The sequence below is a fragment of the Ambystoma mexicanum genome, chromosome 2q (genome assembly GCF_040938575.1).
Source record: "Ambystoma mexicanum isolate Mex_15411 chromosome 2q, UKY_AmexF1_1, whole genome shotgun sequence".
In the NCBI taxonomy this organism is placed as follows: domain Eukaryota; kingdom Metazoa; phylum Chordata; class Amphibia; order Caudata; family Ambystomatidae; genus Ambystoma; species Ambystoma mexicanum.
Window position 1 is genome coordinate 307,267,872 of NC_090924.1, and position 26,785 is coordinate 307,294,656.

General features: G+C 44.2%; 1 protein-coding gene across 4 annotated transcripts in view; it reads left to right on the forward strand.

Annotated features, from left to right (window-relative positions):
- LOC138569359 (uncharacterized) overlaps positions 1-26,785 on the forward strand; it is a 1,262,132-nt gene that overhangs the window by 1,182,631 nt on the left and 52,716 nt on the right. For all 4 annotated transcript variants that reach the window (XM_069647272.1, XM_069647275.1, XM_069647274.1 and 1 more), the window contains 3 exons: positions 809-993; positions 10,876-11,034; positions 22,399-22,529. In XM_069647272.1, the coding sequence (XP_069503373.1) occupies positions 809-993; positions 10,876-11,034; positions 22,399-22,529 (475 nt within the window). The remainder of the gene's footprint in view (positions 1-808; positions 994-10,875; positions 11,035-22,398; positions 22,530-26,785) is intronic.

Consider the following 26,785-nt stretch of genomic DNA (forward strand, 5'->3'; position numbering starts at 1 on the left):
TTTGATTTTGATGAAGTAGAGAACATTTGGAAAGATACATGATTTTGGTCCGAGTCTGGGCAGAGGGAGACGAACTGAAGGTTTTGTGATAAAGTGGGTCTGAGCCCGGCATAGTGGGACCTGGTGTGAACATCAAATCACCTGAAAAGTTGTATAATTGAGGGAGACGAACTCAAGGTTTTGTGATAAAGTGGGTCTGAGCCCGGCATAGTGGGACCTGGTGTGAACATCAAATCACCTGAAAAGTTGTATAATTGAAAATCCTTAGAAGAAAGGAACTTTAATGTTTTATCGTGTTGCATCAGGCCCTCTGAATATGAGACTTTAAATGTCAAAGAGACTTTGGCTCAGAAGGCCCTGATGTGGAAGTTTTTAACTGCATTCTCGTGTTAGAGAAGCTAGAGACTTTGCTAAACTCGAGTGTGCCGCCTTGTCCCATACTGAAAACCTGGGATGGGAAGCCTACTGCCTGAATATCCTGACATATCATTTCTTGAACACTTTTATTTTGCATTACATTGTTTCCCACACTATTTGTATTTAGAAGTAAGGATTGGCAATAGGTTTATTAGTATAGGCCCTTTTATTTTGACAGACTCGACTAGGACTGCATTATTATTATTATTTGATGGTCGTAGCTTGCTCCCATCTTTAAATTTAGGATTAGATAGGCGTTTTTCAAACCCAATTGAAGTTCAATAAACACCCTTGAACTGTAACACTTGTGTCTTTCTTACTGTTTGACACCATGCCTTCCTTACAGTACACATTCAATGTTTAATTCATACTCTTGTCATTTTCTTTTCAGGCTGCACAGTTGGAAATATCACAGCAAGCACAATCCAGGACGCAGCTTTCCTATTAACTTATCAAGATGTTACACAGTTTGATCTCTGTTTGGATAAAGATGTGTTGCAAGCAAACCTCGCACCTTTGGCCAATCAACCTCTCCCTGAAGAGTATCTTCAAAAGTTGAAAGCCAAGCTGGATCAGGTAAGGCACATTGTGTTGTGGTGTATCCAAATGCAGGCAACATGTTGTATGCATAAGGCAACAAAAAGAAAGGACCATACAACACCTCCATTTGAAATATATGAGGCAGCCATTCTGTTTTGGATGTTGGAGAGCCTGCTTCATTCAGAGGGCAATACCACATGAATTTCCCCCATGTAAAAAGTATTCCCTGCTAATCAGACTGGTCCTATATAAGATGCTGATTCAACAGCTGTTACAGCTGTGTCTTATCAAGACAGAAGCGCCTTTTGTCTCGGATTCCGCCAGCCCTACGTCTTCCTTAGTAACTTTATTTTTTTTCTGCAGAGATGGATTACACCATACCAGATTGGCCACTTCCACTTGGAGCATTTAAAGGTTGCTTTGGGACTTTGATCTAGGGGCTCACCCTAGGATTCCAAGGGAGGCTGGACAGTTTGTGGGTGGCAATGTACTACCTTTTGGCATATCCTCAATTCCCAAGATTTAAAACAGTGAAGAACTTGCAAATACCCTTCTCACCCTACTCACGAAGGGGCGAACAAAGACAAGTTTAAGCTAGTAAAATATGCTTTACTTGGTAGGGCTATTTCGGAGTAAGTTTCAGTGATTTATGAATAAAAAAAGGCATGCTTTGTAGGACACCTAGAGGCAAGAAGAACACAAAGAACAAGGATGAAACATTCACTGTGTTTATTTGTGTAAATAAGGGTCAACTGAAAAGAATACTTGGACCTCACCACAAGAAATAATAATGACACTCACAATTCCCAATACATGCCTCTTCACTGGATGCACCTAGTTAGGCCTTCTGCTCACTGGAGCCAATGTCCTTACGTCTTTAAGTCTGCTGTAGATTGCCCCACCTCCCATCTTTAGGTGTTGTGGGTTTACAGAGTCCCAGAACCTTCTTCTTTGATCTAGATTAGATGCACACTTTTCATGTGTCCCGGAACTCTGGACTGACTCTGGCATCAAGTCATGTGGATTGATGGGGTGTTGGTTGTAGCCAGTAGTGTGAGCTACATAGGGTACCTTGGCCATGAGCATACCGTGAACATCCTGAACATCCTTCTCTTTCACAGCTCTGAACTGGAATCAACCTCCTTGGCCCAGTCTTGTTCCTCCTCCCACTCTTTGCTCCTCCTTACAGTTGACATGGCCCCCAGAACCTTCCTATTCTGGCTGACTACGCTCTGGCCTTTCTACTCTTTTCTTCCCTCCTTGACCTTCTCCATTTTCTTTTAACTTCCTCAGTACTGCTCTCTCCTTCTGATCTTACTTGTCCTCTTTCACTCTTGGGAACCTCTATCCGCAAAACTTCCTGGTCTCAGGGTTCTACCTCCTCCTCCAGACCACTCTCTTCCATGACCTTCTGTCTACATCTCACTCCTGTTGGTATCTCCTCCTCCTCTTCAACCTGTCCCCCTTCTGTCCTTCTCTGTTCTTGTCTCTTCCTCCATTGTTCCGACCTACTCCTTAAATGTCTTCCTTCCCATCACCTCCTTTTGCCAATTCTCAGATTTAGATCTTGTACCTCCCTTACTTCCACCTTCTCCTGTCCATTCTTGTCTCCTGGTGTTACCATGTCCTTTAATACCATAACCTAGTTCAGTCCACTAATGCCTCCTGATGTTATCTCCTCCTTTAATATATTTTATTCTTCCACAGATTCCTCATCTTGACAGACCATCCACTCAGCTTCAACTGTTCAGAACGTTTAGTGTGGCTCAACGTCTTCTCCTCGACTCCATCATGCCTCGACTATGGCACTTCTTAGCTCTGGATGTAACGTCAATGATTGTACATGTAGAGGCTCTAAGCCCCATACCTCAGTGACTTATTTTCCATTTGCTCAGCATACTGTTGTTCGGAACACGGTTCATTGAAACAACAATTTATTTGGTGTCAGTATGCCGGGGCCCAAGCATTCGGAGTTCATGTGCTGCCATGACTAAAGACTCTAAAATGTCCATCCCTGACCCACAGAACATTTGTCTGTGGTGCCTGGGGGTGGATCATGATATGTGACAATGCTGCTCCTGTCAGTCTATGAAACCGAAGGCCTTGATGGAATGCCCGGCCAAATTGGAACTAGGGAGGCCCCCTTCTAAGTTGCTGGCCAGGACGGCCACTTAATCCTAGGAAGTCGATACCGTTGGGCCCACCCCCAAGAAAAAGATGACAGGGAAAGCAGGCAGCATAAGAGATCAAGGAAGAGGTCCCACTCTTGCGGTGAGTCCCATCATTCTTCATTATCATCCATCCAGTAGAAGAAAAAGAAAAAGAAGTGCAGGCTCAGGAGTGACTCTGACTCTTCGGAGGAAATCTTATCCCTCCAAGGGGGCACCAAGGGAGATATGGAAGAAGTTTAAGCAGCAAATGGAGCAAACATACAGAAAGTCCATGGCAGTAAAAGCTTCAGTCTCAATGCCCTCAGCGGCACTGTTCAGTCTCAATGCCCTCGAGCACGACCTCTTCTGAACCAAAGAAGGCACCGCCTCTGCACCAACCTCAGCAGAGGTGCCGAGCACATAGGTCAGGATTCCCCCTTCTCCGCTGGCTCCAACACAAGACAAGCGCTATGTCCCTGAGCCAGGGAGGACATCTTTGAGTCCATGCAGACTATATTTGACGAAGAAGGGGACTCCATTCTTTTTGGGATGGTGACTTTGTCAGGCTAAGGATTTGATAACGTACCAGACTTTATGTCTGACCAAGCAAAGCTCATGGAGCCGGAGGTGGGCCTGCATGATGGGAGTGGGCTAGAAATTTCCGCTGACATCGAGCTTCAGGGTTCTACTCCATATGTGCACCCAAATGCCCAGTATCGGAAGGTGGTTGAGTAGGTGTTTGCCACCCTCGACCTCTGTGCCCCGTTGAGACCTTTACAGCAGTATGAGCTCACAGATATTTTAGACAATGGAACACAATCGGATAGGGCCCTGCCATTTAACATGGCAATTGCAAATCGATTCACTATGCTATGGCAACATCCATGCTCTACACCGGCAGTTGACAGTGAGCTTACCCAAAATTACAAGCCGGCTAGAGGTGATCTACCTTTCCTCTTCTTGGACCCGACCCCCAAAAAGGGTAATGATTCAGGCCGCAACCCTCAACTCGAGGCCTTCAACGTCAATGTCGAATCTCCTTGCAGACAGGGAGTGGAAGAAAACAAGCACCCTCGCAAAAAAATATTTTCTTAGCCAGAAGCATGGTGCTGAAGGCAATCAATTCCCCTTGTCCTTTTGCAAAGTACTCCCACATTCTCTGGAAGGTGATTTTAGAGAAAGCCGTCCACCTCGTAGATGCCGAAGTAAGAGATGGCTTCCTGGATATCGCAAATTATGATAAGGAGACGGCATTCCAGTCCTCCAGGCGTGCGTCGAGATGTTGATGGGGCATTGACAGTACTTTGAAGACCTTCGTACCATCGTTGCTTGGTCTTCTCACCAGATCTATAGTTGAAGCTCCGCAACATAGCCTTCATGGGGGAGCACCTCTTCGGACAGAAGCAGATTCTCTGGAGAGATTCAAGGACTCTTAAGATTGCAGTAAAATTGCTGGGATTGGTGGTCCCACAAATTGCCAAGCAATCGTTCTCCGTCAATTCAAGGGGCAGGGGTTTTTGATGTTGCACCTTAGAAGGGTGCAGTTGCCACAAGCCAGGCAAGCACAGATAAAGCTCTCATGCCCTAGCAGCTATAGAGGGAGCAGGGAAAGGCCAAACTACTTTGGCCTCAATGACAGCAGTGCCGGCGCAGTTGAAACCTCTTTGAGCTCGCCTCCCATGCTTCTCCAGTTGAAGGAAGAGTCTCTGCATACTGCAGCAGTTGGAAGGAGATAACTCCGACTCCTGGGTTCTACAGTTGGTGGAGCAAGGAAATTGCCTGCCTTTCTCAGAAAGCCCCTGAACATACCAGCTCCTTTCCCCCAGTAGGTGGAACCCAAGCTCCAGGAGGAATTGAGATACCTGGCTGCAGTGGAGGAGATGCCGGCCCCGGAGCAAAGTACGGGTTGGCACTCTTGGTACTTTCTGGTGCCCATGAAGCAGGGAGAACACCGTCTCATCCTGGACCTCATGGCCTTGAGCAAGTTCCTGAGGAAGGACAAGTTTAGGATGGGGACGCTGCACGATTTTCTTTAGGCTCTACAAGCCCAGGATGGGTTGGCGTCGTTAGACACCTACTTTCATGTGGCGCTCCATCAGAGGCACAGGTGCATTCTGAGATTAGTCATTGGGATGCTCATTCGCAGTTCAGAGTGGTCCTGTTCGTCCTGACCTCTGCATCCAGGGTGTTCACCAAGCTGATGGCATTGGTGTCTGCACACCTCAGGAGATCCAGGCTCTTCATATTCCCATACTTAGACAACTGACTCATCTGAGGTCGATCCCCAGAGCAAGTTCCAAGGCATCTCGAGTAAATTTGCTCACTGCTGCACAACCTGGGCTTCTTCCTCAATTTTCAGAAGTCGCACACAACATCAACATAGAGGCTCCAGTTCATCAGAGCAGTCCTGGACAATTGGGTGGGGAAAGATTTCCCTCGGAGGACAGAGTCACCAGAATCAGACAAATGATCATGCAGTACTTGAACACCAGCATTCTACCAGCTTCAGCCTTTCCCTGCCTCCTGGACCCCATAGCTTCCTGCATTTTCTTGGTGTCAGAGGCCAGACTTCAGATGCGCTCCCTTCCGTGCCTTCTCAGTGGCCAGTGGTCGCAATATTCTGGCGACATGACAGCTCTTGTCCTGATATTGAGGCCCGTCGCCAATGACCTCTCGCAGTCAGCTAAGAGGGAGAATTTGATGGTGGGGGAGCCATTTTGGCCATCCTGGAAAGAAGCTCAATTAGTCACAGAAGTTTCTCTGAAAAGCTGGGGCGCTCAATGCAGGGATCTTCAGGTGAGTGGGCTTTGGTCCACGGTGGAGTGCTATTGACACCTGCTGGAGCTACGAGCGGTCTGGTTAGCCCTGACAGTATTTGCGCCTTCCCTATGGAGGAAAATAATGTCCTGATCCCGATGGACAGTACAGTGACCATGCACTACCTTAACAAGCAAGGGGGTCTGCAGTCACTGACCCTGTGCACGGAAGCCATGCAACTTTGATTCTAGTTACCAGAGAACAAGATCTCAATCTCTGAGGCTCATCTAGAAGGAATGGAGAACAGGTTGGCGGATGCTCTGAACAGGCAAAGCATGGTCTCCCATGGGTGGAAGATCTGCTTGGAGGTCATTTTGGTGATCTCCCCCCTTGTTCAACCCCATCACTGGACTTGTTTGCAGTGAATTACAGCTTAAAATGCAAGCAGTTCTGCTCAAAGGAATTTCCCCCGAAGGTGGGCATTGAGGGACACCTTCTTGATGGAGTTGGTCCCCAACTTTCACTATGCGCTGATTCTGATCCCATTCATCCCATGGGTTTGTTCCCAGAGGTTGAGGTGGTTCCAAGCTTGCCTGTTCCTAATCACCCCAGATTGTCCGAGGTCGATGTGGTACCCAGGCCTTCTGGAGTTGTCAGTTTGCCCAGCTCCCCGGTCAGGTCAGACTTCTTGCCTTAGTCAGAAGGATGGATACTTCACCTGAACCCAGGGTCTCTAAACCTGCATGCATGTTTCTTGAGTGGTAAAGGTCTGAAGATTGGGACTGAAAGGATGGGATTTTAGGGGTGCTGTTGGCAGGCCTTTAACCAGGTCTATGTATGCGTGCAGGTGGAGAAGATTTTAAGCATGGTCTAAAGACAGGTGTTCAGACCCTTGTCGAGCTCCACATCTGTGGTCATGCTTTATCAGCTCCTGACTGGCCTTTAGGTTCTTTGTTGACTGTTCAAGTACTTTTCCATTCTAGACCAAAGGCTGAGTACATTGTCCACCACATCTTGTGTAGGGGATGAGGGTTTGCTTTCCCATCCCTCTTTCACTAGACTGAAGGGACCTCGTACAGGATGTCCAAACAGAAGCTCAAAGGGGCTAAACCCTACTCCATTTAGTGGGACCTCCCTGTAGGCGAACAAAAGGCATGGCAGGAGAGTATCTCATTTTCTCCTCGGGTACTCTTCCAAGCCACCTATCATGCCTTTCAGGGTCTTGTTGAACCGCTCAACAAGCCCATTTGTTTGTGGATGGAATGATGCAGAGAACCTATAGGTGACTCCACACTCTTCCCACATGGCCTTCATATACACAGTTATGAAGTTTGATCCCTTGTCAGAAACATCTTCCTTGGGGAATCCAACATGGGAGAATATCCCAATCAGAGCCTTCACAACCACGGGGGCTTTGATGCTCCTTAGAGGGACAGCCTCAGGCTATCTTGTGGCATAGTCTACCACCACGAAGATAAATCTGTTCACTGAGCTGGTTTGAGGATCCAAAGGACCCATAATATCCATGCCTATTCTCTCAAAAGGCCTCCCAAACATGGGCAGTAGAATTAAGGGGGTCGTGGTGGCACCACCTGACTTGCCAGAAGCTTGACAAGTTAGGCAGGACTGGACAAATTCCTTACCGGCCAGTAAAAGTGCGCAGACAACCGGTCTGATGTCTTAGTCACTCCCAAGTAACCCGCTAAAGGAATTTGGTGAGCCAAATCCAAAAGGAACTTTCTGTGGCATTGGGGAATCACCAACCTCCTGGTGCCCTCGCCCTAAGAGTATTTTTGCTCAATGTTCAGGAGTCCATCCTCCCAGTAGACCTTGAACAGTCCAGGGGCCCCGCCCTTAGCCTGCTCCTCCGCCTGCTTCTGCAGACCCTCCAGAGTGGGACACTCTTTCGGGGTTGTGAAGAAGTCAGTTTGACCTGGGACCCTAGCTGATGTGAACTCATCCAGCTTGGGCAGGCCCTTCAGATCTGTGCCCACCTTGTCCTCCACCTCAGGTTCCTGTGCTGCGCCAGGCAACTATGAAGTCTCTGAGTCCCCTGCTACCAAAGCAGGTTCCTCATTGGCTACTAGACCCTCTCTCACAGGAGTAGATGACTCAGTAGTCTGTGGAGCTGGACTAGGGACTAACGGTCATTGCAACAAGCCTTCTGGAAGCACTCCAGACCCTAAGGCTCTGAGAGTGTTCAATCTGGCGATCACTTTGGCCCTCGATCGGGTAGCCACTGAGACTATCTCTGGATCAACAAACATGGGACAAATATAGAGTCTTTCACTGCTACACGACGCTGGCTCGTTTCACCTCACCAGCTGAACTCTACTATCGTCAAGGGGCACTTACCCTTTCCATCAAACCCACTTATGCTACAATCAGGACCATCAATATACTGGCCTGGCTGTACCCACTGACGGGTGACAGCAGTGACGCTAACCGCAGTGTCTCAAACCGCAGGAGTTTTGTATCCATTGATATACACATGTTCTAGACAGAGTTGAGTATTATTGGGAACTGGGATCTCTTCTGGAGACCCGGTACCGTTCCCACTCAGTGCAACCAATTCACATTCGGCCTCTCCCTGACCTAGTGGGAAGTCCTCCTCTAAGAGGCCCACACTAATGATGCCTCTTCCACGAGTCCAACATTCACTATGGCTTGCTTGGGTAAGCACTTGCAAGCAGGATCCCCTTTCCTATGGCCCAGCTCCTTACACGCAAAACAACCTTTGGTTGGTGAGAACGCAGGTGTCCCAGTGGTAGTAGTGCCTGCGCTCTTCTTTTCGGTGTGCACGGCTGAACTAGAGTTTTGGGATTTCCATTCGTTCTTTTGGGGATTGGGTTGAACCTTTGTCCTTCCCATCCTTGTTTACTTTTTTGTCCGCCGATTTATGTCCCGGTTTGGGTGTGCTCGCCTGAGCCTTTTTTCTTGACTCAAGGACTCACAAACCTGTCGGCAGCCTTTCCAAGCTCCCTAGGGTCTGTGATAGTCTTGTCCACAAGATACTGGTGCAGGTCAACCTCACCATTTTTCAATACATTCTCACAGCTCAATTAAATTGTACATCCCTTTAAATGCATCAACTTGGTCACCAGTCACCCACCCGCTCAGATATTTCAACGACAAGTGTGTGAACTCTTCAAATGTCTGCCCACTTTTCTTTCCGAGCTCTCTGAAGCTCTTGAGACCCTGTTCTGGGGTTTTACAGAACCTACTCTGGAGGGCTGCGTTCATTCTCTCATAAATGGGCCTTTCCTCTGGAGTTAACTGAAGAATTGCATCAGTCCCTGGTGTGGGTAAGCGACTCATCACGGCTGCACCCTCTTAGGGAGAATTCTCATTTCTGTGCTAATTCCTATAACCTTAGAGACCCCCAGCTCTTTTGCTGGACTTTAGGACTTTTTAATTTGTATCCTGGAGTGAGTGAGACCTTTTTCTCTCTTATGTATTTTGACCTGATTTGGATTATGTGTTTCCTTTATTTTTGGAATCTGACAAACTCCATAGGCATCTCATTTTTGTATGGTGACACACAGCACCTTCAGTGCACTGTCACAGAGAAATTATTTAGATTTCTCATAAGGTTTAATTACCTTTTCTTGGGTGAACTACAGTTCCCAAGAATAGTAAAGTGAAATTGACTTTACTTACCTTTTCTCTTTGTAGGTTCAACACACCATCTTATGTGGAGTGCTGAGGGGTCTTTTCCTACTTACTCATGTAACATTTTTTATGTTACCCTCACTACTTTAAATGACTGGTGGCAGTGATTTAATGTAGTCCATTGACTTTGGCCCTGGCTTCTTGATTTGATTTCCTCACTGTAGTTCCTTTTTCTAGATTGCCCTGCTTAGTCACTTGTTGGCGCTGCTCAACTTTTGTCTAACTTTGTCTTTCCCTCCCTTTTTATTACTGGAGTGCCATTTTGCTCACACTTAATTTTGAGCCTAACTTGTACAGAATCTATTGGGCGTGGTGTAGTGTATTAGAATCGTGATTTTGCAACTGCTTGATAATAGTGAAATGTTTAATAACTGATGTGTAAATAAGTGTATATTCTTTTACTCAGAAACCTTGAGTCAGTGTTTGTTTGAATCATAGTAATTGCTGTCCTTTGTGTAACTATTGATACTGCTCACTTTACTCTTGAGATAAGTCTGGCCGCTCAGCCATCGCTGCCACTTTACTGTGTAGTACAGGCTTGTACCAAAGGTGAATTTGTACTGTCATCTGTAGTCCTAATTGGGTGTGGCATTCCCAAAATTCTACCTAACATGCACATCACAGAAACTTTGCCCTGGAGCAAGTGTAATTTTGCCCTAGTACTAATACCATCAAATATTTTATTTGGACTGGTTCAAAGTTTTTGTAAGGAGGATTGATGTGCTAAATATATACTTTGCTGACATTTGCATGAAGCGATTGCCACAACATGGCATCTTTGCACTGGTGAGTCAGAGCAAATATGTTTTTAGGTGTAAATATTGTTGCACAGTTTCCCTGCACGCATCCAAAATTGACATGAAATCGGGTAAAATGAGTCAACACCAAAACCGCTAATGTAGTCTGCTTTCATATAGGGTCATGGTTTCAATCCAGGGTAGGGGACACCTTATAATATTTCCTAAAATGTATGCAAATCTACTTTCCGGTACACTCCCTGAAAGATTTTGTATATGCGCCCAGATACCCTTGGGTTAGGTGCGCTTTGCAAATAAATAAATAAATATATAGAGCATGTGTTTTGTTGTTGTTAAATACAAGTATTTAGAGTATGTTGTTAATTTTGTATACAGTATGTTGTGTATGAGACAGCTTCAAAACACAGTACTGTGTCAGAACACCTGTGTAAGCGAAGCAGTTTTTCTTACTTCACTAACTGCAAAAGTGCCAAGTTGGAAGAACATTGTTTTTTTTTTATAGATTGGCTGGACGTACCTTGCCATCAGTGATCAATGTCAAAGTGCCTTTAAAAGTGAACCGAAAACTTTGCTTCTTTCAGATTTACCCACAAGGGATACCGGAGGACAGCCTTAAATTGATGGGGGCCCCACTGCAGAGGCTGTACAACAGCACTGAGATAAGCAAGTGGAACATCACTAGTGAGGACACCCTCGCAATACTCATGAATCCGAGTGATCCATTGTGGACTCCATCTCAGGTATAAACATACAAAGCTAATAGCACAGTCAAATCGAATTAAGTGCTGTATTGGTAAGTGCTCAGAAAAGGAGAAATACAATATTCTTTTAAAATTTCAATATTTTTAGCCCCTTCCTTTGCAACTGCGCTGGGGCACTATAGCATTTTTGAAGCACCACATAGGTTTCAAATGCAGAATGGAATTCGTCTATGTGGGCACAGCGCTTGGCTTATCATTTCCTGTATAACCTCTCAGGGTTCTGAAACCAGGGCTTACCACCCTAATCCCCTTGTGCCTCATCAAATTGCATGTGGCAAGTGGAAGATCAAAGCGCAAAGACCACCCCTCCCTACTCTTGATAAACTACAAGGCTGCTCACTCCACCATTATTACCGCTCTTGACAAAGCAAAGTCCAGCTGTTTCACCAACCTGATGTCGTCTCTTAGGCAAGTCTCTGCTACCCTTCAGGCCACGCTTATCCCCCCACGCTCTTGCTCATCTCCTCTTCCTTGTCTGCTGATGAAATGACCCTCTACTTCTCATGCAACATCTCTACGATCTAACATACTCGAACTTTCCTCTTCTCCCTCCCACCTACCACCACCTAAAGCGCTCCCCATTTTTCCCAAATTCTCTCTTCCTTTATTCCCCTGCCAAAATAGTGTGAGTTCTCCTAAGACTATTTTGCATCACCAACACTAAAGGCACTGTTCCTCCTCCTACTCCTCAACCTTTCTCTTGAAACAGGCATCTTTGTATTTTTTTTTGTATTTGTATTTTATTTGTATTCATAAAGTGCTTTACGCCAAAGTGCTAAACAAAGTAAAAACGGTACAATTCAAATGAAAAAATTACATGTTTGTACAATTTAAGAAGAAAGAAGATAGTCTTTAAGATGGGTACAGAAAAGAGAATACTAAGAGATAGAGTGAAGAGAGAGAGGAAGTGCATTCCAGTGCAAGGGTGCCCGAAAACAAAATGGCTGAAAACGTGATTGAGCACAAGGAGAACGAGGAACAGAAAGAAGAAAAAATGATTGAGGCGCGTGCAGTGGTATAGAAGGATGTAAGAGAAGAAAGATAAGGAGCGGCTAAGTTATGAAGAGCTTTGAGGACCAGAGAAAGGAAATTAAACAGCAATCAAGAGTGAAGAGGGAGCCAGCGAAGAGATGATAGAGCTGGACAAATAGGAACATGAGAAGATAGAGAAAAAAGACTATGAATAGCCAAATTATAGAAGCAGCTGAGAGGATTCGGGCGTGTTGCAAGAAAACCAAAGAGAAGACTAGATCAGCAAAATAAATGTGAGAAATTTGGAGAGGACACCAAGATCTTTGTTGCATGAAATGAGGGAAAAGGTCTAGATTTACAAATATTAAAGCGATGGAATCTGCAAGAGCGAGAAACAAAGGAAATATGAGAAGTAAAGGTAAGAGAGGAATCCAGATAAACACCAAGGTTGCAAGCGTTTGCACTCCAAAAGCTTAGAAAGATAGGGGAAAAGAGAAATAGATTGAAAATGGAATGAAAGAGAAGGATCAAGAGAGGGCCTTTTAAGAATAGGAAGATTGTAGCATGTTTAAAGGAGCATGGACATATAGAAGACAGGAGAAAGGTATTGAAAAAGGAGGTAAAATGGGAGATAAGAAGAGGGTAAACTTTAGGAATTGGAGATGAAGGGAGAGGATCAGAGGAAGCAGCAGTCGGATGAGCTTTCAAAGAATTGGAGCAGTATTAGAGTCAGAAAGGGGAAGAAAGGTGTACAGAAAAGAAGAAGGAGGATCTAAAGAAGAGGGGATGTAAACAAAAGGGGACAAGGAAAGCATAGAAGAGAAACATGAGTAGAAAAGTAAGTGGTCAAATCCCGGCAGACAGAGCCAGGACAGGGGATGGAGAAGAAAGAATATGAGACAGAATCTGAAAAAGACGTGGAGGATGTGATGAAGGGGAATCAAAAAGATCAGTGTAATATTATTGTCTTGCAGAGGCTAAAACAGCATCGAACGTGGAGTGGAGAGAAGACGAGATAAACATCAGAAGGGGATAGGATTTCAGCGAATGATGCTCTGTGCAGCGCAGAGAATGTCACAGTGAGCAGAGCTGGAGAGTCACCCAAGGCTGCAGAGGCTTACGTACATGAGTAAAAGAGGAAGCAGGATAGAGAGACCCACGTCCTAGCCATGGACGAAGAAGAAATTGCAGAGTCGATAGGTAAAGAAGCAAATGCAGACAATGAAGGGAGAGGTGAGGTGCAGGTTCAGATACAAGAGGAAGCATTAAAGGTGTAAAGGTCACAACAATAAAGGTCACAGAGGAATAAGAAGGAGAAATTACAGAGGGAATAATAGAAAAGCATAGGGAAATATCAGAGGAGTACATGGACCAAGCAGTGACAGAAGTCAAGGATACCAAGGAAGAAAAAATAAGACCCAGACATAGTGAGTCAGGAGTAGGGACAGGAGAAAGGTGGAATGAGTCAAGAATAGAGACAAGAGGAGTCGGGGAGAGGTGAAGATTGAAGTCACCAAGAAGAATTAAAGGAATGTCAGCGGGGAGAAGAAAATAAAGAAGGGTGTCAAGATCATCAAGATCATTACATAAAAGGGGTAACAGAGCCCGGATAAGAAAGGCTAAGCAGGAGTAAGGTCTGGTAAAGAAGGAGTATTCATGCTAAAACGTTTAAAACTGTGTAAAATTGGAAAGAAATGGGCAAGTGATAAAAGAAGAGTGATAGACGACACCAATACCGCCCCCTCAACCCAAGGAGCGGGGAGTGGAAAGAAAGGAAGTGGAAGAGGATGATAGAGCAGCCGAAGTGACAGAGTTAGCATTACATATACAACTTTCCGTGACACAAAGAAGTGCAAGTTCAGATGGAGAAAGATGTCAAGAACAGAATGATCCTTGTTGCAGATGGAACGTGCATTTCACAAAACAAGATTAATGGTAGGAGCATGTTCTGACAGGCAGGGGAAGTGAAGATTGGAAAGATTAAGAGTAGACAGGTGTAGAGTAGGAGCATGAGATGAATAGTGAGAAGGGATAGGAAAGGACATTGTGTAAAGAAGGAAAGAAAGAGGGAAAGAAAGAACGAAATAAAGAAATAAAGAAAGAAAGAAAGAAAGAAAGAAAGAAAGAAAGAAAGAAAGAAAGAAAGAAAGAAAGAAAGAAAGAAAGAAAGAAAGAAACCCATCTCTAGCAATGGCCATGTAGTGGACAAGGCAGCATGCATAATGGACTATGAAAGGCTTGAGAAGCAAAATGCCCCAGCCTTGCATGGACCAATGAAAATGTGCAGGCTGTGGCACTGGTGAACATACCACAACACTGGTTCGGGGGAAGGGTCCTCAACTGCTTGCTTTATCCAAGAGAGAAACAGTCTGGTAGAAGAGTGAGGAACCAAGGGCCACAAACCTGTGGTAAAGGGTTTAGGTGCCGAAAAAGGCATCAGACGGAAGGTTTGCAGTGGGAGCAGTGCCGAAAGAAAGAGCAGGAACGCATGATGGTGTAGTAAAGTTAGAGGTAGCTAGAGTTAGCAAGAAAGAGGATAGGGTTCTTCTGCGGACAGCTGAAGAGAGGGTCGGACTTGTCCCTGACTTCACCCAGGGCTTTTCCCCAGACATGATGCAAAAGGATTCTAGGGTGGGTAGGTTGTCCAAAGGGGCGTGGCAGTCTTCAGATGGATGGGCGGAGGAAGGAAAATCTGCAGGGAGACAGTGACACAGGACCATGGCGTGCACATGCGGCGAGCCACAGAGCAGGTTAGCGCACTACTCCCAACGGGAGCAGCATATCACGCCGCCGATCATGGGCCCCGGAAACAGGAAGAGCCCGTAATGGCAGTTTGCAACTCTCTGGAGGCAGATACACCAATGCATGCACAGGCTCCAGATGGCATCGCAACAAGTCAGCAGGTCCAAGCTCTAAGGCTCAAAGGGCACCTCAGGGACGTTACCAGACCGGACTAGTTCACAGCTTCAGACAGCGTCGGACTTGACCCTGACTTCCTCCTGCTTCAAATTAGCCATGATTCAAAACATTCTAAAAAAGTCTTTGCTGATCTTAATAACCCTGCTAATTATTAAACTCTCACTTTCCTTCCACGCCGCTCCCAAGTCCATCAATATGTAGTTCTATATAATACGCGCAAATAAATTACAAAAGATGTAACTATTAGCACCCCAGGCAAACCCTGAGGTGCGAATATCAATCACCCACTCGTCGGAGGTGCGTACATGGCCGGTAACGGATTGCAGCTCTCGCAGCAGGCCTTGCTTCTCTCAGTCCTGCCTAGGCTTGGGCTGGCAGGTCATTACCGTCCATGCATGCACCCTAACATGGCGGTGATTGCTACAATAGGACTGTGTGTAGTTTACACAGGAAGCCTTTAGCGGATTTTTTTCTAAATGCTGTATTCCCCTACTATGACATCAGCACAGCGGATATGGAAGTTCCAACAGGGAAATACAGAATTTTCTCTGCCTGCCCAGCATTCCAAGGTTTTCGCGAGGAAAGTAGGTTGACACTAGAAGGAGGTGTGGAATGTTGCATGACTCAAGTTGTCCCAACTTGTCTATCCATCCCTCATGCCTCCCCTCTTCACCTCCTGTACTGCTGATCCAGGAGGGCAGCACAGGTTGTAAGGGTGCAGAAGGAGGAGGCTGACACAAAGGTGGCATATTTATTCTGTGAAAAAGCGAAATTAAACATATTTATCCCTATCTCTAGGGGGGAAGGGGTGGATCCCAGCCTCAACTAAAAGATCTAAGGTGAATGCCAGGATGTCTGTCAACTCAAAATGTCCACCATCCTGTGTCATGAAAACCTTGCTTCTAAACTTCACACTAGAAAATATAACTAAAGTTGGTTAGAGAAGAATTGAGAGCGCCGGGAACATTTGGCTACTGTGCTGAATTTGTCAAAGTCAGAGTGTTACGTAAAAGCAGCCAGTTACAGGAATCCACTGGGGCAGTGCTCTTATGCCCCGGGAGAAGGTTTAGAGAGTTTTTGTTGGATTCCCACAAAATTGGCGCTCTGCGTACAGTTTGTTGAAAGAGTATTTTATATAAAGAATATTTTGATATTCATTCAAATTGCTAGATCCCAATTTGTTGAATAAGGGGCACGCTTGCTCTAATATTGTGCCATTAGGTCTTTATTGTCACTGAGGGTGCCGACGCATGTTTCAACTGCACAAGGGTCTTTATCAAGGCTGTGTTAGTCATACATCATACAGCAGTTGTTGCATATTAATCGGATGTCGGATTATACACAATTGTGACATAACATGGGACCCAGTTTGTGCCCCAGGAGGTGAAAAGTGCAAGGTGATTGGTTATTGTGACATGTGCTTTTTGTGATAAACCTCCGCTCTGGGGATGGCTTGACATTGTTCACAGAAGTGCTCTTCCTGCATCCGTGCATCCTCTTCTTGTCAGTGCCAGCCTCCCAGGTATGCTTCTTTGTCTCAGTACTGGAACCAGTAAATAATATAATGCCACAATTGCAAATGGAAGTTCTAGCAAGTGGAGTTTGGTTAAAAGATGGTAAAGGGTTTGGGATCTCATACATGTAGCCAAGTAACATCAACCACCTGGACCTCATCGATGCAAAAACCTCATCAACATCCTCAGCAAAAGAAACTTTGAAGTCGAAGAGACATTCAATGTCGACCTCGGAGTGATTGTCGAAGTATAATCCTCAGCCGAAGACTGCATTTTTCAAATCTTACGGATCCATTTTTGAGAATAAGGACAACAATATTGTTCCCTTTGGTTATAAAGGCTTTTGGGCTCCAAATATCCCCAAATAACTTATCTCTGAGGAATCTCGATGGAAGACTTGGTCTCCTGCCTCAAATACACCTGTGGATAACATACTTCTCCAGAGGACGAGTTTGACATTCCAGATGTCCGCTCCCACCAAATGCAGCTTGTAGGACTGTGATAGACAAGGTCATCAAGTATTTGGTCTGGGGCCGTCCTGCCAAGGACATCAGCCAGGATGATCTCACAGACATTCTGGAATAGTGCTGACCTAAAGTACCTGTACAACCTTTCCATTCTCCACGAATTGATCCTGTTTTGGAGCTCTGGAGTAAGAACAGGTACTACTCCTGCAGTCAATAAGCACCCTAGACCAGAATGATTAGTGATGAAGGCTGCTACTTAACTTCCAATGCTTTGGCTTATCCTACCATTCCTCCAGATAGGGTTGATAAGCATTATGATGCCCTAGCTAAAAGAGTTTCTTCAGCTGGGAGTATGGCTTTAAATGCTATTAACGCGTCTTGCGCTATAGCCAAATATTCTTAAACACTTTGGAATGTGGTGCCGTAGGCAGCCAACAACATATAAGACGGGGAGATAAGAGAGGGAAGGCGGCTTCATGCCAATCCCTTCAGTCAGGTTTAGAAGCATCAGAATGCATAGATAGATTCATGGGATCCAGAAGAGTTATCAGACGCTTTGCATGGCTGCGTAGATCTGGTTTTGTTCCTGATGTCCAGGCAAGACTTTTAGATATGCCCTTTGATGGGTTCAGTTTGTTTGGTCCCAAGCAGGATGATAGCCTGGAAATATTGCAGGCTTCCAGGGCTGCAGTAAAATCTTTAAGGGCAGCTATGTCCTCCTGAGGCCAGCCGAGTGCCCCTGTGTCCCCCAGGAATTACTGCTGAAAATGAGTATCCATCAGTAATTCCACCCAAATACAATGGTATTACTGTTACCACTGGCGTAAATAACATCATCGCCGGAACGTGCATCACCAGCATCAGCCTTTGCCAGACACAGGCTGCGACGGCCCCACCCATGAGGAGGGGGAAGACACAGGCTTTGGCTCGCCCGAAGTCAGCCCCATAGCGCACCACCCGTGCAACACCACACCATGGCAGCCATATGGTCGAGGCTGGATGCCATTGAGCAGCCCCAGACCTCAATGGAACAACTGGCAGTCCAGCAGGTGGAGCACATGCAGTCAGTGAGGGACTACGCAGAGGATGAGGGAACATGCAGAGGGAACGCCAGACTTTGCCGAGTCCCTAAACAGCCCTCCACCTCTGTCACCCCTATGGAGGGATCACTGCCCAGCACTCCAAGGCGCAGCTGCTTGCGCCACCTTAAAGATAAGGTGCTGGAGCAGGCTGTCAAGGCCAAGAGGCATCAGAAGTAACAGTCACTATACCCAATTCTTTCACTGTCACAAAGGAGGTGAGTGGGGAGGGTGTGCTGGGGTTGGTGTTTTGGGGAGGGGAGGTGGGGAGGTATGGTGTGTTTGGGATGGTGTTTTGGGGAGGGGTCAGGGGGGAAAACTGGGTTGGGGATGGTGTTTTGGGGAGAGGGAGCTGGGTGTGGAGGGTGTGTTGGGGATGGTATTTTGGGCAGGGGTAGGTGGGTAGGCAGGGTGTTTTCACATTAGTCAGGGATTAATTGCAAAAGATAAGGAATCTGTGGGAGCAATTAACATATCCATCAGAAATAACATTACCAAAGGCACTTAATGTGTTCATCACCGCCAGAACTAGTACAGAGTTGGGCAGAGCACTTAATCCATATTCCAGCATTTCATTTAATAGTAAATGACATATGTGGCCTTAGAATAGAAAAGGGCGTAGTCCTTGCGACAGGGAAGGTTCCTATGATACTTTGGTGTGGTGCAAGTAATGGTGTGGTGCAGGGGCCCGCTTGGGGCCCGCTGGCACAGAGAACCAGTAAGGGAGGGCTTGGTTATGCTGCCTTGCCCAGCGCATCTCCAGTCTATTTTCTTGTACAGATGCCTGGAGGGTCCATGATAAATGGCTTTCCACCTGTAATTCTTTTGAGCCCCCTCAGGATGTGTGTTTGCCATTTGCATATTCTTGAAAAAAAATATTACAGCTTAGAAAACCAAAAAAAAGTTTCTGCTTTCCCATTAAGGAGTATATAGTAATCAACAAAGAATGGGAAAGGAACTCATTTAAAATGCTAATTGTTATAAGTCAAATTGTTTACCCATAGATGTGATGATTTAAATAAACACAAAAGTAATTCAATCAATAAAAAAACTGCAGTCGGATAGATGAAGCTAAATAATGCTGATTTAGATATTACACTCAAAATTACTTTTTATAATTATTTAATCATGTATTACATCCATATTCTGCATATAATTACAACGGCCACCATAGGAGATAAATGCAAACAAGTGGTCTATATACAACACAAATACAAGTTCGGTATTTCACACAAATCTGCGCCACTGTTTGTAATAGACAAATTGAGTAACTCTGTTACAAGTGGTATGGAAAATGTATATAATGTTTTTATTCAGTGATTCCAAAGAAAGAATACGCCCTCTATTGAGACACGTGTTTCGGCATCTCTTGTGCCTTTTTCAATCAGGGCAAACACTGTTGTATTTTTAAACGAAAAGAGTATATATGTCACATTTTCACATATTCAACAAATTAAAAACAACATTACAAATTTGCAAAATAATGGAAAGAAGCATTTGTTATCAGGAGTTGAACCACAGAGATAAAAGGGGATAGGGGTGAGGGTGGGGAGGGATTGATTAGGATACGTTCGAAAATAAGGGAAAAAATTGTGGAGCAAGAAAAAAGAGAAACAAATAACACAAATTAGTGATATTGAATAGTTTTGAGAAGGTCCATGTATTAATACATACGCTAGTCAAGTTTACATTTACTTATTAAGTTTACATACGCCACTCTAGCTGCTACAAAGGTTAAGAATAGTCACACAGACTCTCTCATTTTAAATTCTCATCACACATAGTTGATTAATCTTTACTATGTATAATCGATTGTAATAAGGAATGTTGATTGACACCTCTTACCCTTTTGGTTATCAAACAGTCATATTTCCTAAAAAGTGTAATATCAGTTTAGATGCATTGGCGGTATGCCATTAGTAATTCGTACAGCGACTGAACAAACAATTGCCTAATTCTGCAGCAACCGGTAGCAATTGCCCGGATCTGTAGTTGCCCTAACGTCTGCTGGTATCTATTTCATGTTTGTTATGCAATACGAACGTGATATATCTGGTCTCATTATTATCGGTTCGCCGAGTGACGTAATTCACATTGTGTTCAAAAGACTTATTAGGTTGATCATAAATATAAGCACTTTGCGTCAGAAGTAGCTCTTAAGTATGATGAGCTACAACATGTCTGTTCCACAATGAATCAATATGTTTCAACAATACGTATATCTAAAGGTAGTATGCGCAGTAACTGTTTAGTCGCAGTCCAACCGCTAGGTGTTTTTTATGATTCAGCATGCTGCCACTATATTGCATTAAATGTTAGGCGTTATCCCCGCAAGTAACAGCTATTGGTCCAACCCGATAAGGGGTTGGCTAATGTTCAAGGGATCATGGTCTCACGCGTCGGCTCTGCGTTAGGTTTAGGGACGCCAGTGGTGAATGTCTGTATTTATTAAAGTTGCCATGGTTACCACTTGTCCTATCTCTATTTTGACTGCTCTGTTTAGGGCAGCAGCCATATTTAGGGATCGTAGGGCACTTAGTTTATGCTAACCAATATCTTACTACCCATAGTGTCCGCAAAAGTGTGATATTAGTTCTTGTTGTAAGTAATTATCAACATTATATCAAACCTTTGATTGGTCCACAATGTGGTCCATTGAAGTATCAGAATATATAACGTCAGTGATTGGATGTTTGTTAAATGTGCATTACGTGCTGATGCTAAAATCGTGCATTCTAATAATTCTGTATTTGGAATGAGCAGGGTGTTGGCAGTGATTCTCAAACTGCTAATGCTGTACTAGAAGCATCATTATTTAGTTACTAATGTATCGGAAACATCATTATTTCAAAGTCTTATTAGCTCGGATTACATTCATTGCTGTGCCGCAATCTGTTTCAAGTGTTACATGTACTCACATAGTAATGATGCAGTATGTAATTTGGCCTCATTAACTGATAAATATTATTGAAGACAAATAGTCATAATTTGGCAGTTGCAATAGTTAAGAGAGCAAGCATATCCGTTGAATTAGAAGAATTGCATAATCATTATGAACATATAGCTCTGAAAGATCAAAGGAGACTATTACAGGCATTAAAATGTTCATGCACACATCACGCATCACGTCATTGGTGAGTCACCCTAGGTCACAGGTGTGGCAATTGGGAATTACGCCTACGACAAATGGAAGCAAAACTGATCTGCCATTTTAGATCAGCGGCGGACCTGGGACTTAACTCGGACAATGAAATGGCTTCTTTCCTATGAAGAACCAGAACCTCTTTACAGTGTTTCTCAAATCAACTCAAACCAAATATATACTCTTTTTGTTTAAAAATACAACAGTGTTTGTCCTGATTGAAAAAGGCACAAGAGATGCCGAAACATGTGTCTCAATAGAGGGCGTATTCTTTCTTTGGAATCATCGAATAAAAACATTATATTCATTTTACATACCACTTGCAACAGAGTTACTCAATTTGTCTATTACAAACGGTGCGACAGATTTGTGTGAAACACCAAACTTGTACATACTTTATGGAGTAGAGAAATATTTCGCCAGATTTTTCACGCATTTGCGACACCCAGAAAAACCCTTGATATTCAATAGGGTGCAGAGCGTTCATAGCTGATATCCCATCAAATTCCTCAACTTTAACATATTTACAACACAAATACCACTAACAGTTGTGAGTGTGAGCCCGAGGAAATAATTATAGCTGTCAGATATTCCAAGCAGACCATTACAAATAACATAATCTGTACAATAACCTCAATCCTTATAAATCTGTATGTTTCAGTGATAATCATTTTACAAAAACTCTCATTAGTGTGTTTACAATCAGAATAAAAAATTGACTGTAAAGAGTATTTCACATGTCCTAGGCAACATTAAAAGCTCTGTGCTTTTCATCAAGACTTCATCACTGATCTTTTATTGTCTCCATCTTCTCCTTGCTCTTCAACTATAAGGGATTTGAAGGTTTATTCTTTTTGACTTCTCAACACAATGTGTTCCTCTCCACACCTTTGAGCCATTCCTCAATGCCCATAGAATGCAGGGACCCCCTCTACCAATGAGAGCGTTACCTTATTTTCCTGGTTACTATTTCTCTCACAAAATTGGGAATGTGTTGGTTTTCATAATGTCCTGTGCAAACTTATCATTTGAAAAGTCAGTTTTTTTGCAGAATAACAAACACATGAGTCAACTTACTGATAATATGAATACAATCTAAAGATAGAAACACGTTTGGAAATATTTGCAAAAGAAATACTGTAATACTAGGAGAACTATTCATTATGGGGGTTTAAGAGCTGAGTTACCTTCTTGTACTTTTATATTCTGTGTGTGTCTAAATTCACTGACTGATTGATTCTTATTTTCAGGCTAGCCAAATCCTAACAAGTTATCTGCAAGCGAATGAATTAAGTGGAACAGCTCTCCAAAATATCGGTGGAGGATATTTATGCACCTTGAGTAAATCCCAGATTAAAAACATCTCTGCAAATGCTTTGAAGTAAGTACACCCTGAGCTTGCTTAGCCTTTTACCTACACATTGAGGATTCTTACAAGACATTATTTGCATATTTATAGAAGAGTCTATTGCCTTCTTTATCCCATCACAAATACATGTGTATTACGCACTGACATGGATGACATCCTTTGACAGAAAGGGGGAAATGTTGATCTACGCTAGTCTATTGTTTTTCTCTTTTGCACCACGAAGTACACACTTCAGTGCATCCTCCACTGCTCATTATCCTCCCTCAGTCAAAGCTGTGCTGGGTTATAGATCCCATAATTCCACCGTAAATCAGAGGCCTTTTGGACACACCAAAAGGCTTCTTGTGTCTCACTTTAGAGACATGCAGTGTAGGCAAATTCGCTAGATATAAGTATAAAAAAGAGAGGATAGCATTCTCAGATGCATAGAGATGTGTCAGTAATTCAGCCTTCTCCAGCATGGGGTCTTGCATGGATTCACATGCTCCTTAATATTCCCCATCGTCAGGCTGGGAATCTTCGGTAAAAAAGAAAGCAGTTTAGCTGCTCGTCTCCTCTATAGCCTATCAGTGTCCTTTGGGTCATACTGCCCTCCAGCCAATGACACTCGTCCTCCTAAGCCCCACCCCTTTCCCATTACTTTGTGGTCCCAACAAAAGACTCACATCGATCCTCGGCTTGATGGTCCCCAACAAGCTCCTCCGAAAAGACTGATTCAAAATGGTCACACTGGCTCAGATGCTCCAAGCTCTAGAGTTGCAATAATTGGCTTGTGTTGTATGATCTAAAGGAGGTGTACTTTCATGTTCAGCGAGAGTGGCAAGCATTCAGACCAGGGTAGCACTCTTCCATCCAAAAATGGAACTCCCGATTGGGGTTTTCTTGAGGATGCTACGGCTCATGGCGTCATGCATCCTCCTTGTCCTGGAACCAAAAGTGAGCATGCGATCACTACAGTGGTCCTTACGAAGCAAGTGGGTTCAGTTAAGTGGCAACATGAGGGACATTATCCTGGTGCCTCCACAAATGTGTAAGGACCTGTGTTGGTGGGTATCAATGACCAATCTCCTTCAGGGATCCCATTCCATCAGCCATAGCCAATGGTTACCCTAGTGATGGATGCATCCCTGATGGAATAAGGAGCTCATCTACATGATCTTTAAGTGAGTCCTTCCATATCAACTTGCTGGATCTCAGAGCAAATCATCTGCCATTGTTATTTTTCTTAATATCAATCAGAGGTTTGACTATCCCGGTTCCCACAAACACCACTGTCATGCATTATATCAACACGCTTGTCATATCACTCAGGTTGTGCAGGGAGACCACACTCCTTTTTTTTCTGGGTGATTGAGAGCAAGGTCACAGTGACAGTCTGCACTCTGGAATGAAAGTACCGAGTGGGCTTGTGGGAGACTCGCATGAGTGGGAGGTGTATGGGGAGATTGTGAAGCAGATCCCCTCCATGCGGGAGGTGGCGGAATTACGCTAATTAACTCTTTTGCTAACAACTCCAAAATGATGTGCAAGATCTTATTCACCAGGGAGTTTCCTGCAGGAGACACTCTGAGCAATCCACTGGTGATTCCCTAGGTTCAACCAGGTGTTCATGTTCCTTCCATTCCCACTGATTTCTTTGGTGCTGAGGAAGTTGAAGCAGAGTGGAACAACCATGATCTTGAGGGCTCCGGAGGGGAAAGGATCTGTTTCCCAGCCATTCTGGAAATGCTGGTGTGCCGTCCTTGGAGGATCTTCTCATACAAACATGAGGCACAGGAAAACGAGCCATAAGGCCTGGCTATTCAGATGTTGAGTTACAAAGCCTAGGATCTTTGTGAAGGAGTTCTCTGTGAGGACCCCATCTGCAGTTTACAGTTTTTGAAAAGGTCTTGAGAATTCTTTTACAACAAAACCTTTTAAAGTCCCCCACAAATTGACCTTAATTTAATGTGTACATACTTTATGGCAGCTCTCTTTGAGGAATTTCACATTTCCCTATTGCACCTGTAGTTTTCCAAGATTGTTTTCTATGTGGCTCTCACATTAGCAAATATGTTTTCTGAACGGTAGGCTTTATCCCTCTTGGCTCCTCTTCTGCAGTTCTCCAAAATAAAAATAACTCTGCAAGTCATGCCATCTTTTCTTGCCAAGGTGTTATCAGAATTTCATTGTCAGCAAAATAAAATCCACTGTACAGTGTTCCTTCACCCGCCTCATCCTTCTAAGACAGATGAAAGTTTTCAGAGGTCTGAAATTCTACTTCTTCAGCTCTAATTAGTATCGTTTTTAGGATCAGTTCTTTGTGCTCTTTGCTATACCAAAAAAGAGCGATCACAATGTAGACCCCCCGTAGGTAGATTGTGCTCCGCATTAAGACCTGCCATAAGCTTGCCTACAAGGAGAGTCCACAGAGGCTGCATACTCATTCGATTAGAGGTCACACAGAGACTTCTCTCTTACTGATGGGAGGCCCCCCTGCTGGATATCTGGCAAACTGCTACTTGGTTCTCTCTTCACACCTTCACCAAGCATTACCACCAGGATTCATTAACGATGAGGTTCCTAGAGTGGGTTGATCAGTCCTGCAAAATATTCCCCTCATCCTTCTTCAGCCTCTATTAAGTCTTGTGACGCTGTTTTGCGATTCGTTCACAAAATGAGAAATGTGTGGGAGGAAGGTATCCATTAGAAGAACAAATTGCTTTCCTTCAGTAAGGTATTTTCTGATGGATTTGATATTCCTTCCTGCAATTTCTCATTGCCCTATCCAGCTAAAATGAAGTTCACAATTTGAATTTTTACAATTTAATTCTTATTTTACGAATGTGACAGTTCTGTCATTCCTCGCGGTTTACTGGTGTCAAAAGGCTGAACTGAGGGAAATGAGGCAGGCAGCTTCGAGCATATTTATGGAGGAAATCACATCCAGCAAGGACATGCTGGAACTGGCCTTGGTGCCCTGTGATGCCATCCAGTGGCCATAGAATACTTTCTGGAGCCGAATGGGTCTGATGTGTTTTCACAAGATAGGAACCATCATATTCATCAGAAACAGCCTTACCATAGGTAAGTCATTTTTTGTTGGTACTGCTAACTAGGTGTCAAAGATGATGTTAGGATTGTCCAACAAGAAGACTTAAAAACCTCCAGAAAAATAATAGAATGGAAACAAAGAACTTTGATATGCTTACGTTGTCTACTCTCCAAAACAAAATAACTCATAACTGTTAAATGTGTAACTGTTAAATGAATGGGGCAAGAATGAAATATCCTTGTATGATTTTATCTCACAGAAATTGGAACTTCGCATGTTAACTGTCATTAAAGGTCAACATAGAAGTCCAGTTTTTAGTGTGTTATATAAGTGTTCTGTTTCTTTCTTACCATTGTCACATTTGCTAGATAAGAGAACAAAGACATTCCAATGATCATACAATTTTCGGTGACATGGAGAAACTTAATCAGGACTCCGGTTCCCTTTTCCCAGAGCGCCCCTTTGCTGCAACCAAATCTGTGGTTAGTTCACTGGCATGCATATTTAATCACAGTAATCAAACAGATTCATACTCATATTCACAGCAGTGCAGCACAATGGGGGTCATTACGAGTATGCCGGTCCAGGAACTACGGTAACGGTAAGCTTGCTGGTACCATAGTTACCGGACCGGAATACTACGAGTTCTGTGGGTAGGTGCCCTCCCGCACGCCAGTTCTGACCTGGCGGGCGTACCAGCACCCGCGAGCAGAGCATGTGAGATGCACCGGCACAGTGTCTCCCAAAGAGAATGGTAGTTCCATTTTAACCCAGATGTCCGCGACCTGATAACCAAGTTTTGTGGAACCCCTAATATGGCACTGATGGTTAACAGGGACCCAACAATAAAATATAAGTCAGCTTCGACGGACCCGGTGGTTCAAACAGCCATTGCCGGCACCAAGAGATCAGTGTTGCTTTCTCTGCTCCCTGACACAGGAAAACATTAGATGGTTTTGGCAAGAAAATTCCTGGAGCAGGCAGTACAACCCTTATGAATATTAAGACTTCATGTACTTTAGTACAGTGTTCATGCTGTCTGTGGAGGGTGATGTTGTATTTGGCGAGCCACTTTTCTGAAGGTGAGATCAGAGACACGTCCAAGGAGCTGGTGGAAGACAGTAAGGAGGAAGCATGTCGGACACTGCAAACAGGACTGGACATGGTGGATTGCATGGCCAGAGCCACCGTTGGCTGCCACCCTAATTCAGAGGAAATTAACGATGAGGTCCTC